At 43.1% G+C, this 14010-nt stretch overlaps 1 protein-coding gene across 1 annotated transcript in view; it reads right to left on the reverse strand.

The window, feature by feature from the left end:
• Positions 1-14010, reverse strand: part of LOC308285406 (ephrin type-B receptor 1-B-like) — a gene marked incomplete at its 3' end in the record, with an annotated part of 349613 nt that overhangs the window by 92477 nt on the left and 243126 nt on the right. The window contains exon 7 of the mRNA XM_080726148.1: positions 2079-2203. Coding sequence (XP_080582274.1) covers positions 2079-2203 — 125 coding nt within the window. The remainder of the gene's footprint in view (positions 1-2078; positions 2204-14010) is intronic.

Below are 14010 nucleotides of genomic sequence, written 5' to 3' on the forward strand. Positions count from 1 at the left end.
CATCACCATTGATTGCACGATGTTAATGTTAATTAATTTGTTTGTCCTTGCTCGTTAGACAATGCAACACTTAAAAAGGGGGGGAAAAAAAGAGACACACAATAATCCAGGTTATGATTGTGAGTATCGATCTTTGGTTGCGAAACCAGCGAATTGCCCGCAATTACACAACACTTCTTCCTAATCGATTTGTTATCTTTTATTTAAAGACCGGAACGCGGGTCAAGGTGCAGTGTGACCAAGACTTGCACGTCTCCTAACTTGAGATAGCAATAGTGTGTGCACAAGCACACGTTCACTCACACACACACACACACACACACACACACACACACACACACACACACACACACACACGACACACACACACGTCACACACAGCAGACCTTGGTGTACCTATCGATCAGCTTTAGGTGGACAAACAAGGGCCCAAACAAAAAGCCTGGAGCCTGGGTCTCTCCGTATCATTATGTCTGGAGGCGAGGCCTTGGGAAAAGCCTGCGGGTCAATACTGGCGCAGCGCGCACACAGCAGGGGAGTGCTGGTTGCTTATTAAAGCAGCCGTATTGTGTGGGAGCAGACAGGTCGATGTCGACTCCCCCCCCCCCCCCCCCAGAATGCATTGCATTACCACAGTGGGACGGGACGGCCGTGCCACACGGAGAGGGTCTGGACATAGAGGTCAACCTATTCACTCCGTCAGCAGACAGAAACCAAAGAACAGTGGGAGAGATGGACAGAGCGTGCCCAAACGACATGTTATCCGCCCGGGGGGCTCCCGACTACTAGCTAGCACGCACCCGGGGGTGGCTTTATGGCTTCTGCGCGGCAGTATACAGTGTTCTGTGAACGTAAACACTTGTAGAGAGGGTGCTGGGGTAGGCGTGCGTCCAAGTTCTACATAAACATTTACATAAATTAAAGGGCAAAGGCAAACACAGAGATATACACACTGTACAGTACTTGAGGTTAATTTAAAGCTGCAGTCTGAGGTTATTTTAATAGATAAACATTTTAACCAATATGTATGGTACAGCATGCTAGCACAATATACTGTAGCTGTACATATGTGGGTCACTAGCCATTTAGGACGAAATAACCAAAATGAACCAAAATGTAAAAGGTTAAAAAATAACATAATATTAATGGAATAAACTACTTAAAATCTATATTTGTTCCTTGTATAATATGATTTTACACTTGGTTGCGGTCTGAAAATAACCGATCTACAAGCATACTGTATGTTTACCACTTTAGCCCTATTTTATACCAAGGCCATTTGAATAGCAGATCTACTATTTTCAAACATTTTGTACTTTTACTTTTGGTACATTTTGATGCCAATACTTTTGTACTTTTGTATAAAAGTACATTTTTTATTCTGGACTTTTACTCGTACCAGTAGTATTTCTACATTACAGTATTGCTAATTTTACATAAGTAACTAATGTGTAGGTACTTCTTCCACCACTGCCAAACACATGTTATTAGTTGACAAGTAGTACTGCCTTAAGTTCAAAGCACCAGCCCCGTACCCAGGTGGACATTCCGTCCGTCTTAGCTCAGTGTTAGAAACATTGTCTCCTGCATAGGATGAAGCCTGCGTTCAAATCTCAAGGTATACAACATTCTTACGGATTACAGCTTTTACTCTTAGAGTGCATAGATCCAAATAGACCCACACTGTAAGTCAGGGGTTTTCAAAGTGGGTTTTCCTTGCAACATAAGATATCGTCACTGTCGGGCAGAAACCTCGTATCTCCAAGTTACAAATGTGTACGTCTTTCGGTAAAGCAAAGCCCTGCTTCATCATACAAGACTGTCGCACAAAACTAGTGAAAACAGCCGATCTACAAGCACACAACGCCTCGCGATGCGAGGCGTTGTGTGCGTTGGGTTTCCAAGGTTTCCACCCGACAACGATGATATGCTATAAATATAAGGTGCTGGGAGTGAAAATTATAATGTAGGGGTGCCTCGGATTAAAACAATATTCATGGGGTGCCCTGAGACAAAAAAGTTTGGGAACCCCTGCTGTAAGTGACGCTCACACACACAAACGCACACTTCACACATACCTTCTCGTAGTAGCGCAGCTCATAGTCCAGGATGATGCCGTTGGGCTGCTCGGGCTGTGGCCATGACAACGTAAAGCTCTTCATGGTGGAGCTGACCTGGTGCATGATGGGAACGATGGAGGGCGCTGGACACACACAAAAAAACAAAAAAAACAAAAGAAAAACAGAGAGAATCAGTAACAGGGAAAATATTTCAGATGAACAATCCGAGGAAAACCCAAATGACAGCTTTTAAATGCCTATATACAAAGTTAGGGATACGCATGACTCTCAGAACACTTTAAGAACTGGAATTATTTTATACTTTAACTATTGAAAAATAACAGATATACAAGCTCACAGCGCGGCACCGAGTGCCGCGCTTTGAGCTTGTATAGATCTGCTATTTTTGAAAAATCGTGAAAATGTGTGCAAATATTTCAATATATATATATATTTTTTTATAACTCAAATCTCTGCTTCTGTGGGTCCCTGGAAGAAAATATTTTGAGATGGGGATCCGTGGCCAAATACCTGTAATTTTGGGGGTCCTTGACATGAAAAAGTTTGAGAACCACTGATTTAGAGGAAGGATTTAAAAGTCGGGTCAAAGATCGGGTCAAAGATATTCAAAGACTTGCACACATTTTCAAGGTTTTCAAAAATAGCAGATCTACAAGCTCGCTGCGCGGCACTCGCTGTGAGCTTGTATATCTGCTATTTTTCAATAGTTAAAGCATAAAATAGTGGTTAAAATCTATCCGTTTTTTAACACCCTACTGTTGCTGCTGTTGTGCAGCAGCGAGGAGACCATTAAAACATCCTCATTTTTCAAGGCCTCGATTTTTCCCCGGTCAGACGTCCCGCCGAGCTCCGGCACCGTCAATCCCGCCGCGCCCAGTGGAAGAACAATCACAGACGCTGGTATTCACCGCGAGAGATCGCCCTTGAAAGTCAATCTCTTTTGTGAAGGTTTCAGCCCCAGCCGTGCACTCCCGTTAGCCACGACACACCTGAAAACACATGTTCCCGCTTGTCAATTAACCCACAGGCTTGGCAATTTCCCCACTTGTTGTGCCCTCCGCCCCTTCAACCCCTCAAAGTCATCCTCAAGTCTTACGCTTGGTTGTACCACGGTGTCGTACAACCCAGTGTACATGTAAATGTATCCTAGACTAGATTTGACAGCGGTAGAGTTTCTCTTTTGCCCAAGGCTTTACATACTAGGAAGCCCTATGCAGGTTTCCCACAGTGCAGATTCTATCCTGACTGCTGTCATGGTTGGAAGACAGGTTCTGAAGACTGGGGTCGTAGAACTTGGTACAGTTGCTTCATATTCGAGCAAATGTCAATGGTGTTATGTGAATGGAGTTTGAATGGAGAAACCTATGTTTCTAGTAGTGCTCAAACCTTTTCATGTGAAGGACCCCCAAAATGATATGTATTTGGCCACGGACCCCCAACTCAAAATATTTAGTTCCAGGGACCCTCCAGAAGCAAAATTTGAGTTACAAATGTAAAAAATACATATATATTCAAAGATGTGCCTACATTTTCAAAAATAGCAGATCTACAAGCTCACAGCGCCGCACTCGGTGCTGCGCTGCAAGCTTGTATGTTGTATAAAATCTTTATACTGCCCCTCCACCTTTACATACTCTGAAACAGGTTTCCCACAGTAGCGATGCAGATTCTATCCTGACTGCTGTCATGGTTGGAAGACAGGTTCTGAAGACTGGGGTCGTAGAACTTGGTACAGTTGCTTCATATTCGAGCAAATGTCAATAGTGTTTGGATTGGAGTTTGAATGGAGTTGTGCAAGTTGTGTATAGTAGATTAGCAACAGAGACTGAGATGTGTGTTTGAGTGCAATTTGATTGTACCTTCCTGTTGACACTGGGGAGAGATTTGTTTGTAGTTACTGTAGTACGGTTGTCCCAGGAAGGCTTGTGATGTGGTCACATTTTGGTTGAACACCTAAGGCTTGTGGTATTATTATTGTTTTGCCTTATTTATTAGTTTCATTTAGTTTTACTTCTTTCGTTCTCTCTTAAATTGTCCTTGTGATTTAAAGTTGGTGCTTCTCATTCTATACAGTATCATCCTTTTACTGATTGTAATGACCCCGCAAATGGTCTAAGGCTAAATGGGTCAGAACATATTCACTATCAGACCAGTTTGCAAAAATAGATGGATTTATTACAATATGGAGGCAGATAGTGAGTTACTGAAGCGTTTCTTTTCATTAACAATGAAGTCAAAAGTAGAAAAATAGATCTTAAATACTAGGAACTTTAGATGTTGCTAATGAGTAAAGTAAACGTTCAGGAGAGGTCCCGGGTTCATCCAATCCCGGACAAGCCCCCAAATATGTAATGACCCGCAAATGGTCTAGAGCTAAATAGGTCAGAACATATTCACTATCAGACCAGTTTGCAAACGTAGATGGATTTATTACAATATGGAGGCAGATAGTGAGTTACGACAGAGTATGAATCAGGTTAGTTCCTGTTCTTCGCTCACATGCTATTCAGAGCATACTGACTGTGGTCGTGCATGTACGGTATGTGTGTGTATGATGTGATAATGGAGCTGAAGAGCGGGATGCAGAGACAGTGATTTCTCATCTTTTGTCCACTTTGAAGGTCAGAGAGATATCATGCAGACAATGAAGTATAAATAAAGGATAACTGGCCTCGATTTAAAGGTCTGCTAGGCCCAGAGCTGGGTTTGTTTACATGCTGCAATGCAGGCTGCCATTCAGTGTTGTCGATATGCCCCCAGATGTTGTGAATTGAATCGGTAAAAGTCTATTGAATTTAGCAGTGTCTGAGCTAAATGTGAATCACTTATGAGTGGTTCCCTTAAACGTAAGTTGTTGTCCAATGTGTTGCACCCATGTTATATCTTAGGAACATAGTTGAAGAAAGACTACAGTATGCGACAAATCTCCGTAAATGGGTCTGTGAAACATCATCACTAACTGTATGTTGATGAGGCAAACAGTGTTGAATACTGTATACAGTAGAATTAACAGGATTTTACCATGCCGCTTTGGATCCACCAAAGTTCAACACACTGAGAAACATCTTCTTATGTAATACTGAATAGAATATGTAATCACTATAAAACGTACTATAAATAATTGAATTGATACTAGCAAACACGATCTAAAATGGTAGCCACAGGCAGAATCTTACACAAATACAGTATATACACAATAAATGTATTAATGCATAACTAATATTGTAGATTATAATGACAATTGTATGTTCTTCTTTGTTATATTCGCTTTCTGCATAAAAAATAATAAGAAGAAAATGTTGGAAGTAAATTGTATGTAACAGCCTGGCTCTTGAAGCCCAAATCAGCCTCATGGTTCATTATAAAACATGAAACAAGCCAAGTGGACCAACACACACACATCCTTACATCTTTTATTAAAAGCCCCTAAAGCCTGCGTCAGGATGCTGAGTTTCCCTTTATAGGAGAGAGTACAGAAGGTAACACATCTATCAACATTTCTGGCAAAGAAATAGACTACGTTCATAAATTGAAATAATGTGTCCTCTTACATTATTCATACCCCAGCAGTAGTTTGGCCATACAGTGCTGAGTGCACTCTGAAAGAGGCTATACTTACTGTTCATGTGATTACATAATTATGTTTTTAGAGAAAATAAAGTGGAGCAGGACATGATAAAGGTTAAAGTAAGGCTTTAAAAAATGAACCTACGTTTCAGGGATGTTGGCCTTCTTGAAGTGAATGTGTGCGTCTCAACTGAAAACGCCAAGGGGCAAAACTTCCTGACTTATTTTATTTCCATATCTATACTATAATTTTGCGAATGTCTGTCTGAGTGAGTGAGTGTCTGTCTGTCTGAAACAGCGTTTCTCCTCAGTGGCTGGAGCAATTGATCTGAAATCGCATCACCATTAGCATATGAACACACCTGACATAACTGTGAAGCCCGTTTGTCACTTTCACAAATCGTATGCTGTATATTAGTATTTTTATGGTGTATCTACTATCTATTCTGCATCTAGCATGAGGCACATATTCTGCATCTAGCTTGAGGCAAAATGTTTAACCAGCTCTGTGTGTGTGTGTGTGTGTGTGTGTGTGTGTGCAGGCAGGCGGGTGTGTGTGCAGGCGGGTGGGCGGGCGGGCTGGGGGGGGGGGGGGGGGGGGGGGGGGGGGGTAGCCATTAAACCCCCCCATATCCCATAACCCACACACTGCACATCATTTTGGAGCTCATATCTTTGAACGGGTACACCTAACATAACTGTGAAGCCCGTTTGTCACTTTCACAAATCGTATGCTGTATATTAGCATTTTTATGGTGTATCTACTATCTATTCTGCATCTAGCATGAGGCGCATCTATTCTGCATCTAGCATGAGGCAACATGTTTAACCAGCTCTCTCTGTGTGTGTGTGTGTGTGTGTGTGTGTGTGTGTGTGTGTGTGTGTGTGTGTGTGTGTGTGTGTGTGTGTGTGCGTGCAGGCAGGCGGGTGTGTGCGCAGGCGGGTGGGCGGGCGGGCTGGGGGGGGGTAGCCATTAAACGAAACAGGTATTTCTTACATTGATGCTCCTACATATTATCATGCAAGCACCAGTTAAAGTTACTTTCCATCCCTCATATACTGTATGCACAGTGCACATCCCATAACCCACACACTGCACATCATTTTGGAGCTCATATCTTTGAACGGGTAAGGGCTAGTTATTATTAAACCTACGTTAAGGGCAATAAATGTATAATTTAACTGAATCATTGTACTGTTTCTTCTCCTATCTTTTTTTTTCTTCTCCGAAAATTCGACAGGTACAGTAGGTTAGCCACTGAGATGAACAGGGCCAGAACCATTTCATCCACTAAAATCCACCTCAGCCTTTGTCAGTACAGGGAAGCAACATGGATCTGTGCAACATGTGCTTGCATCTCTGTTCTGTTTGTAAAGGATGGTTTGACCACATAACCACTTAAACCCCATATGGTTGAGCAGAGTTCCCGCAGGGCTCTAACCTAGTGTATTTTCAGTTTTATGTTATTGTGGGAAAGCTTTCTCTGTAAATAGACGATCAATAAGCTCACAACGCGTCGCGCTTAAGGATGCTGGGGTTTAGGTGGTTAAAACCTACTTTTCTGAGCAGTGCAATCCAGCTGGGGTCTATTATAGGCTCCCTACTCTTCCCCCCTCTATACCAAATCTCTTCGATGAAAATCTACAAGCTCAAAACACATTGCCTTGCCTTGTGAGCTTGTTGATATGCTTCGGCTAATGTTTGCCTCACAATAGGGATGCTAGGGTTCATGTGGTTAAGATTATCTTTCTGGGGGCAGCACTGGCTCAGGAGGTAGAGCGGCCGATTGGGAAACATTTGCGGTCCCAGTTCGATCCTGGGCTGCCCCAGAGCTACTGCCGAAGTGTCCTTGAGCAATTAGGGCTTCTGTCCCTATAATTGCTCCTGATGAGCAGGTTGGTGCATTGCATGCAGTGGTGGAAAAAGTACTCAAATGTTTTACTAAAGTTAAAGTATCAATACTGCAATGTAGAAATATTTTAAGGAGTAAAAGTGCGGAATTCTAAATTTACTTGAGTAAAAGTACAAAAGTATCTGTATCAAAATGTACTTAAAGTACAAAAAGTAAAAGTACTCAGTACGCTAAATCGGAAAATAGCATGTTTTCAAATGGCCAAAAAGTATAACGGGCTGAAGTGACTAATTCAAATAATCGTAGTGGAGTACAATATTTGCCTCTGATATATATTGGAGTACAAGTAAAAGTACTGAAATTTGGAAACTGTTCGATCCCGGGCTCCCCCAGAGCTACTGCCAAAGTGTCCTTGAGCATGACACAGAACCCCTAATTGCTCCCGATGAGCAGGTTGGTGCCTTGCTTGGTTTCCTCCGCCGACAGAATGTGTGTGTGTGTGTGTGTGTGTGTGTGTGTGTGTGTGTGTGTGTGTGTGTGTGTGTGTGTGTGTGTGTGTGTGAATGAGTGAATGTAAAGCACACAGCAAAGCGCCCTGGACGAATATTATGATAAAAAATCAAACCTCGGTTCGAAGTGGAGCGGTGAATCTGAGCAGCTATACCCTGTGTGTGTGAAGCGCTATGTGTTCTAGATCTGTTTTTGATTCTGTGTTTTAGATCTGTTTTTGATTCTGTGTTCTATATCTATGTTTTTGATTCTATGTGTTCTAGATCTATGTTGTTGATTCTATATGTTCTAGATCTGTGTTTTTGATTCTGTGTTCTAGATCTATGTTTTTGATTCTATGTGTTCTAGATCTATGTTGTTGATTCTATATGTTCTAGATCTGTGTTTTTGATTCTGTGTTCTAGATCTATGTTTTTGATTCTATGTGTTCTAGATCTATGTTTTTGATTCTATGTGTTCTAGATCTATGTTTTTGATTCTATGTGTTCTAGATCTGTGTTTTTGATTCTATGTGTTCTAGAGCTATGTTGTTGATTCTATATGTTCTAGATCTGTGTTTTTGATTGTGTGTTCTAGATCTATGTTTTTGATTCTATGTGTTCTAGAGCTATGTTTTTGATTCTATGTGTTCTAGATCTATGTTTTTGATTCTGTGTTCTAGATCTATGTTTTTGATTCTATGTGTTCTAGATCTGTTTTTTATTCTATATGTTCTAGATCTGTGTTTTTGATTCTGTGTTCTAGATCTATGTTTTTGAGTCTATGTGTTCTAGAGCTATGTTTTGATTCTATGTGTTCTAGATCTATGTTTTTGATTCTACGTTCTAGATCTATGTTTTTTTATTCTATGTGTTCTAGATCTATGTTCTAGATCTATGTTTTTTACTCTATGTTCTAGATCTATGTTTTTGACTCTATGTGTTCTAGATCTATGTTTTTGATTCTATGTGTTCTAGATCTATGTTTTTGATTCTGTGTTCTAGATCTATGTTTTTGATTCTATGTGTTCTAGATCTATGCTTTTGATTCTGAGTGTTCTAGATCTATGTTTTTGATTCTACCTGTTTTAGATCTATGTTTTTGATTCTATATGTTCTAGATCTGTTTTTGATTCTGTGTTCTAGATCTATGTTTTTGATTCTATGTGTTCTATAACTATGTTTTTGATTCTGTGTTCTAGATCTGTTTTTTACATTCTGTGTGTTCTAGATCTGTGTGCATGTGCATGTGCATGTGTGTGTGTGTGTGTGTGTGTGTGTGTGTGTGTGTGTGTGTGTGTGTGTGTGTGTGTGTGTGTGTGTGTGTGTGTGTGTGTGTGTGCCTGCACAACAGCGCCCCTCCTTTAACATGTGTGTTGTGTGTGGCCACTCAAGGTAGAGAGACGGACATAGCCAGCCAGCCACATAGCCAGCCAGCCACATAGCCAGCCAGCCACAGACATACCTGTCTAAAATACACATGCACCATTTACCATCTACATGATGAATGCTAGCAGCATGTACTGTACTTACATCATTATACTAAAAATGTACAAGATTAAGCTATCACACAGCGCAAAATATGGATGGGGCGGACAAGACTGCAGGAATGAACGAATGTATCGTCGTTTTCGGGTGGAAACCTTGTATGTCCAAAACCTTTTTTATCATTTAATTTTTTTTAACTAAACTAGTGAAAACAGCAGATCTACAAGCACACAACGCCTCGCACCGCGAGGCGTTGTGTGCTTGTAGATCTGCTGTTTTCACTACTTTTGCGCGACGGCCTTGTCTGATTAAGCAGTACAAATTTGAAACTTGGAGATACGAGGTTTCTGCCCGACAACGACGGTATTCTTCTCAGTCTGGGGCTCTCTTTGTCTCTGCCTCTGGCTCTCCATCTCCTCTCCGTCTCTCTCTCCTATCCAGAAAGGGAGTGCGAGGGCCAGGCTTCACGTCGGCGAAGCTCAGCCTCTCTCTCCGCCTCTCAGGCTGGTTCACGCTCCAGTGACCAGGGCCAGGCTGCCTGGGCTGCATTATCAATTACCAGCCACAGGCACACACTGTTCCTGACAGCCCCTAGGGAGGCTCCAGACAGAATTTCCTTCATTTTGGAGGAGGGGACTGAAGAAGGAGAGGTATTTCCACCACCAGAGTCCCAGCTCCGGCTTCAATTCATTTTCATGCGGCCAATCAGGCGGACAGACTGTCACGCAGACAAACAGACAGGGCCCACTTTAATCCATCTTATAACCTCGATGGCTGATTATTCCGCGTTCTTTCCATTATTAACATCTCAATGTGAGCTCTCTCTCTCTCTCCACACGGCACTTTTCTACCCCGAGAGCCATGGGCTGAAAACGACTGATCGCCCCAACCTCCTCCTCCACACACTCCTGGCATAGAATAAAATAATCACTACGCAGTTTCTAGTCCCGGTATTCACACCGTGTGTGTGTTTGAGAGAGAGAGAGGGGGGGGGGGGGGGGGGGGGGGGGTCACAGACGGTGAATGCAGGCGTGCGTGAGTGTGTTTCTCCGTCTGTTTTTTACTGTGGGTCTGTGCGTGTGTGCGTGTGCGTGTGTGCGTGCGTGCGCGCTCATGTCCCAGTGTGTCGCGTCCAAGCGAGCGAGAGCTTCAGCCCATTGATGCAAGGCTGTCGCCCTCGAACCGCGTACCCAAACCCCCCCCCCTCTCACTGTCACCTAGGGACGCCTACGGTGACAGTGATTGGTGGCTGTGCTCTGCACTGCTCTCAGACTGCTTCCCTCCCCTCCCCGCACCTCCCTCCCTCCCCTCCCTCGCTGCCTCCCCTGCTCCACTTTTATCTGGCCCTTCTCGCTGCCCCTGGCTTTTAATGCAGAGCTCGGCTCACCATTAATCAAAGTCAAGCCTCTCGCAGTGTCTGGCCGAGACAGAGGGGAGAGAGAGAGGAAGGGAAGGAGAGAGAGAGAGAGAGAATTGGGAGAGAGAGAATTGGGATAGAGGGACGTGCACGCGTGTGAGACAGAGAGAGAGAGAGAGAAATTAATAGAAGGATGGGAAGTTTCTGCACCTGTGTAGTGGAGTGGAGTGTAAAGTGTGGAATACAGGGAACGCGGGAGCATCACATTACACGTACAGTATAAGCCTACGGTACGCCTCAGATCTAATCAGATGTGATCCAGCTATAGCCTCCGTTATTGTTGCAGTGCTGTGCAGTCATCATAATTCCTGTGGTGCTGCAGAGGGGTCAGCAGCACGTCCACGGTGCACATATTGTCCGGTGAAAACCTTGTATGTCCAAAACCGTTCGTTTTGCGTTTATCATTTTAAAAATGATTTAAACTAGTGAAAACAGCCGATCTACAAGCACACAACGCCTCGCGGTGCTTGTAGATCTGCTGTTTTCACTACTTTTGTGTGACGGCCTTGTATGATGAAGCAGGGCTTTGCGAAAGAACGTACAAATTTGAAACTTGGAGATACGGGGTTTCCGCCGGACCACGACGATATACTACATTTTCTATTTCAGATGAAATGCATAACGTCCCTCTAGCACGGCATCATGTACTGTATAGCTTCTGCGTCGCCAAAAAAATAAGTTCATTCTCTTGATTATTAAGATGCTTTGACAGAACACAAAGAATAAAACCTCTCACTCTGGCTCCAGAAACTGCAAAAACAAATTGGAAGGTGTCAGGGAACGGAAACTGTCAGCGGTGATCGCCTTCATTGACTTGCAGAAAGCTTTTGACACCATGCACCCGGGGGAAACCTCATGGACATTCTCAGTTTCCGAGAATATTTGGGAAAGGTTTCAGCTCGATTCGCCTGCCATTCGTTTCCCTTGTTGTCGGCTTGGCTCGCGAGGCTGTCTAGCTGATGACATCATCCATGGCCAAATTTGGACAATGCAAACCTCCGTTACATAAATTACATAAAGAGTCAAACAATTCAAAAAGTATAGAATGTGAACAAAGATTAGTGGGACTCTCTATTGGCCTAGTTAAGTGTGCACAAGAAATTTGGCACTAATAGAAATTAGCCATCATAGCCTCTATGGAGAGGTAGGTACGCTACCTCTTTCAGAGCTATTACAGCATGCAAATTAAAACTTTCCAATGGACAGGTCCTACACTACAGTAAGACATGACCTCCACTCACTTCTATGACATCGTTATATGTCCGCCGATGTCCGTCCTCATACTTTAAAGCCACTCTGTCAGCAATTCCTGAGTTAAAATGTAGTGGTAGACTAGGACCAACTCCAAAAGTAAAAAATGAAATAAAAGAGAAAATGTGGGGGCAACTCTTGTCTCTCCTCTGCAGACCGCTGCTCCCTGAGATAAGCAGAGTGTGGGGGCAGCTTTCTGGAGGCTGCATTCCACGCTCACAACCAAACCCGCCGGGGCTTTCATTCCACAGAAACACGTCCCGGGCTGGAGGTTCCTTCTCTGCTTCAGGCCTCTGCCAACAGGCCCGTTCACCCAAAGCTAACGTACGGACAGTCTCTCTCACACACACACACACACACACACACACACACACACACACACACACACACACACACACACACAACCGCGCACACACACACACGCACGCACACACACTCACACACGCAACCGCACACACACACACACACTCTCTCATAAAAAGCACCCACACACACAATGCGCTTCCGTTCCTCTACTACAGTCTAATTGTGGTTTTGTGCTCTAGCCTGCCGGTACACCATTGAACCATACAGCCTCCTAATAAGGGCCCCTTTTGCTCTTCTCCTGAGTAGCTAGCGAGGCTACACAGCCATGCGCGGTGCTGTGCCTCTAGTATGCTGGTTAACCACTAGCTCCCCATTAGCGGGGGCTCAGAGGGTCCGGCCAGCCATGACCACATGGCAGTGGTGCTCTCTCTCTCTCTCTCTCTCTCTCTCTCAGAGGCCACGAGGAGAGATCAGTCCGGTGTCGCGGGTTGTGTGCTGTTAGCAGGGGCTGCAAATATCGATTAGTCGATCCAATTAGCAGTCACTGTGTCGATTACTTTTTCTATTGTTCGAATTTTCAAGAACCAAACTTTCTTAAATTGGAGAAAATTGGCTTTCCTTGAATGGCTCGAGCGAAAAGTTCTCGAAGATATGGAGTCCTTTCTTCCTATATTTACATAGGATACACTTCCCTTTCATTCCAGATTAAAGCACTGTGTGAGGTCTGGTGGTGTGTAAACTCTAAAAACATGTGTTAGGTCGGGAGCTTCGTCTGGTATACTGTACAATAATCCTACCTGTATGGTTAAGCGGACTGAGGTGTCTGTTTGTTTGTTTTGTCTTGTTTCTGTCTGTTTAGCGTTTTGTATGTCTATTTTATTTTATTATTATTATTATTGTTATTTCCTTTTTGTCTTATTGTTCATGTACGTGTTTTTTTTTTTTTATTTTATGTTTCTTGTTTGGGGGGGAGAAAATGATATATAATTAAGATGTTTTATTGTGATAATGGGGATATATGAAGCATTGTTAAAACACTTTGTTGATTCATACAATGAGTGCTTGTTAAAAAACCCAATAAACAAATGTTTTGTGTTTTTTTTTTAACACAATTGCTGTCAGGTTTTCATGAATTAATTAATTGCCAGGGCTTTTCAGTGTTTTTTTTGACCAGAAACAGGAACGCACAATGTGGACAGGATGTGAACAAAAAGCACATCATGGCCGTGCCGACAATAGTCTTTTCTTTCACGGAAAATAAAAATGTTATCCGCATTGATGCGTTCCTTAGTTAGGCTCTGTAGTAAAAATCTTGTTTTGACCAAAAAAGCTATCCGGGAAAAGAGATGAAAAGTTTTTTTTCCAAATCCAATAACCTGGAAGAGAATGGGGCGAAAACCTTTGGGATGACGTCATTTCCGGTTGTATCCATCTCCTAGCAACCAGGTACCATGCTTTAACTATTGAAAAATAGCAGATATACAAGCTCGATATACAAGCTCGCAGCGCGGCACTCGGTGCTGCGCTGCGAGCTTGTATATCGAGCTTGTATATCTTTG

The sequence above is a fragment of the Nannobrachium achirus genome (assembly GCF_963921795.1).
Source record: "Nannobrachium achirus genome assembly, chromosome: 5".
In the NCBI taxonomy this organism is placed as follows: domain Eukaryota; kingdom Metazoa; phylum Chordata; class Actinopteri; order Myctophiformes; family Myctophidae; genus Nannobrachium; species Nannobrachium achirus.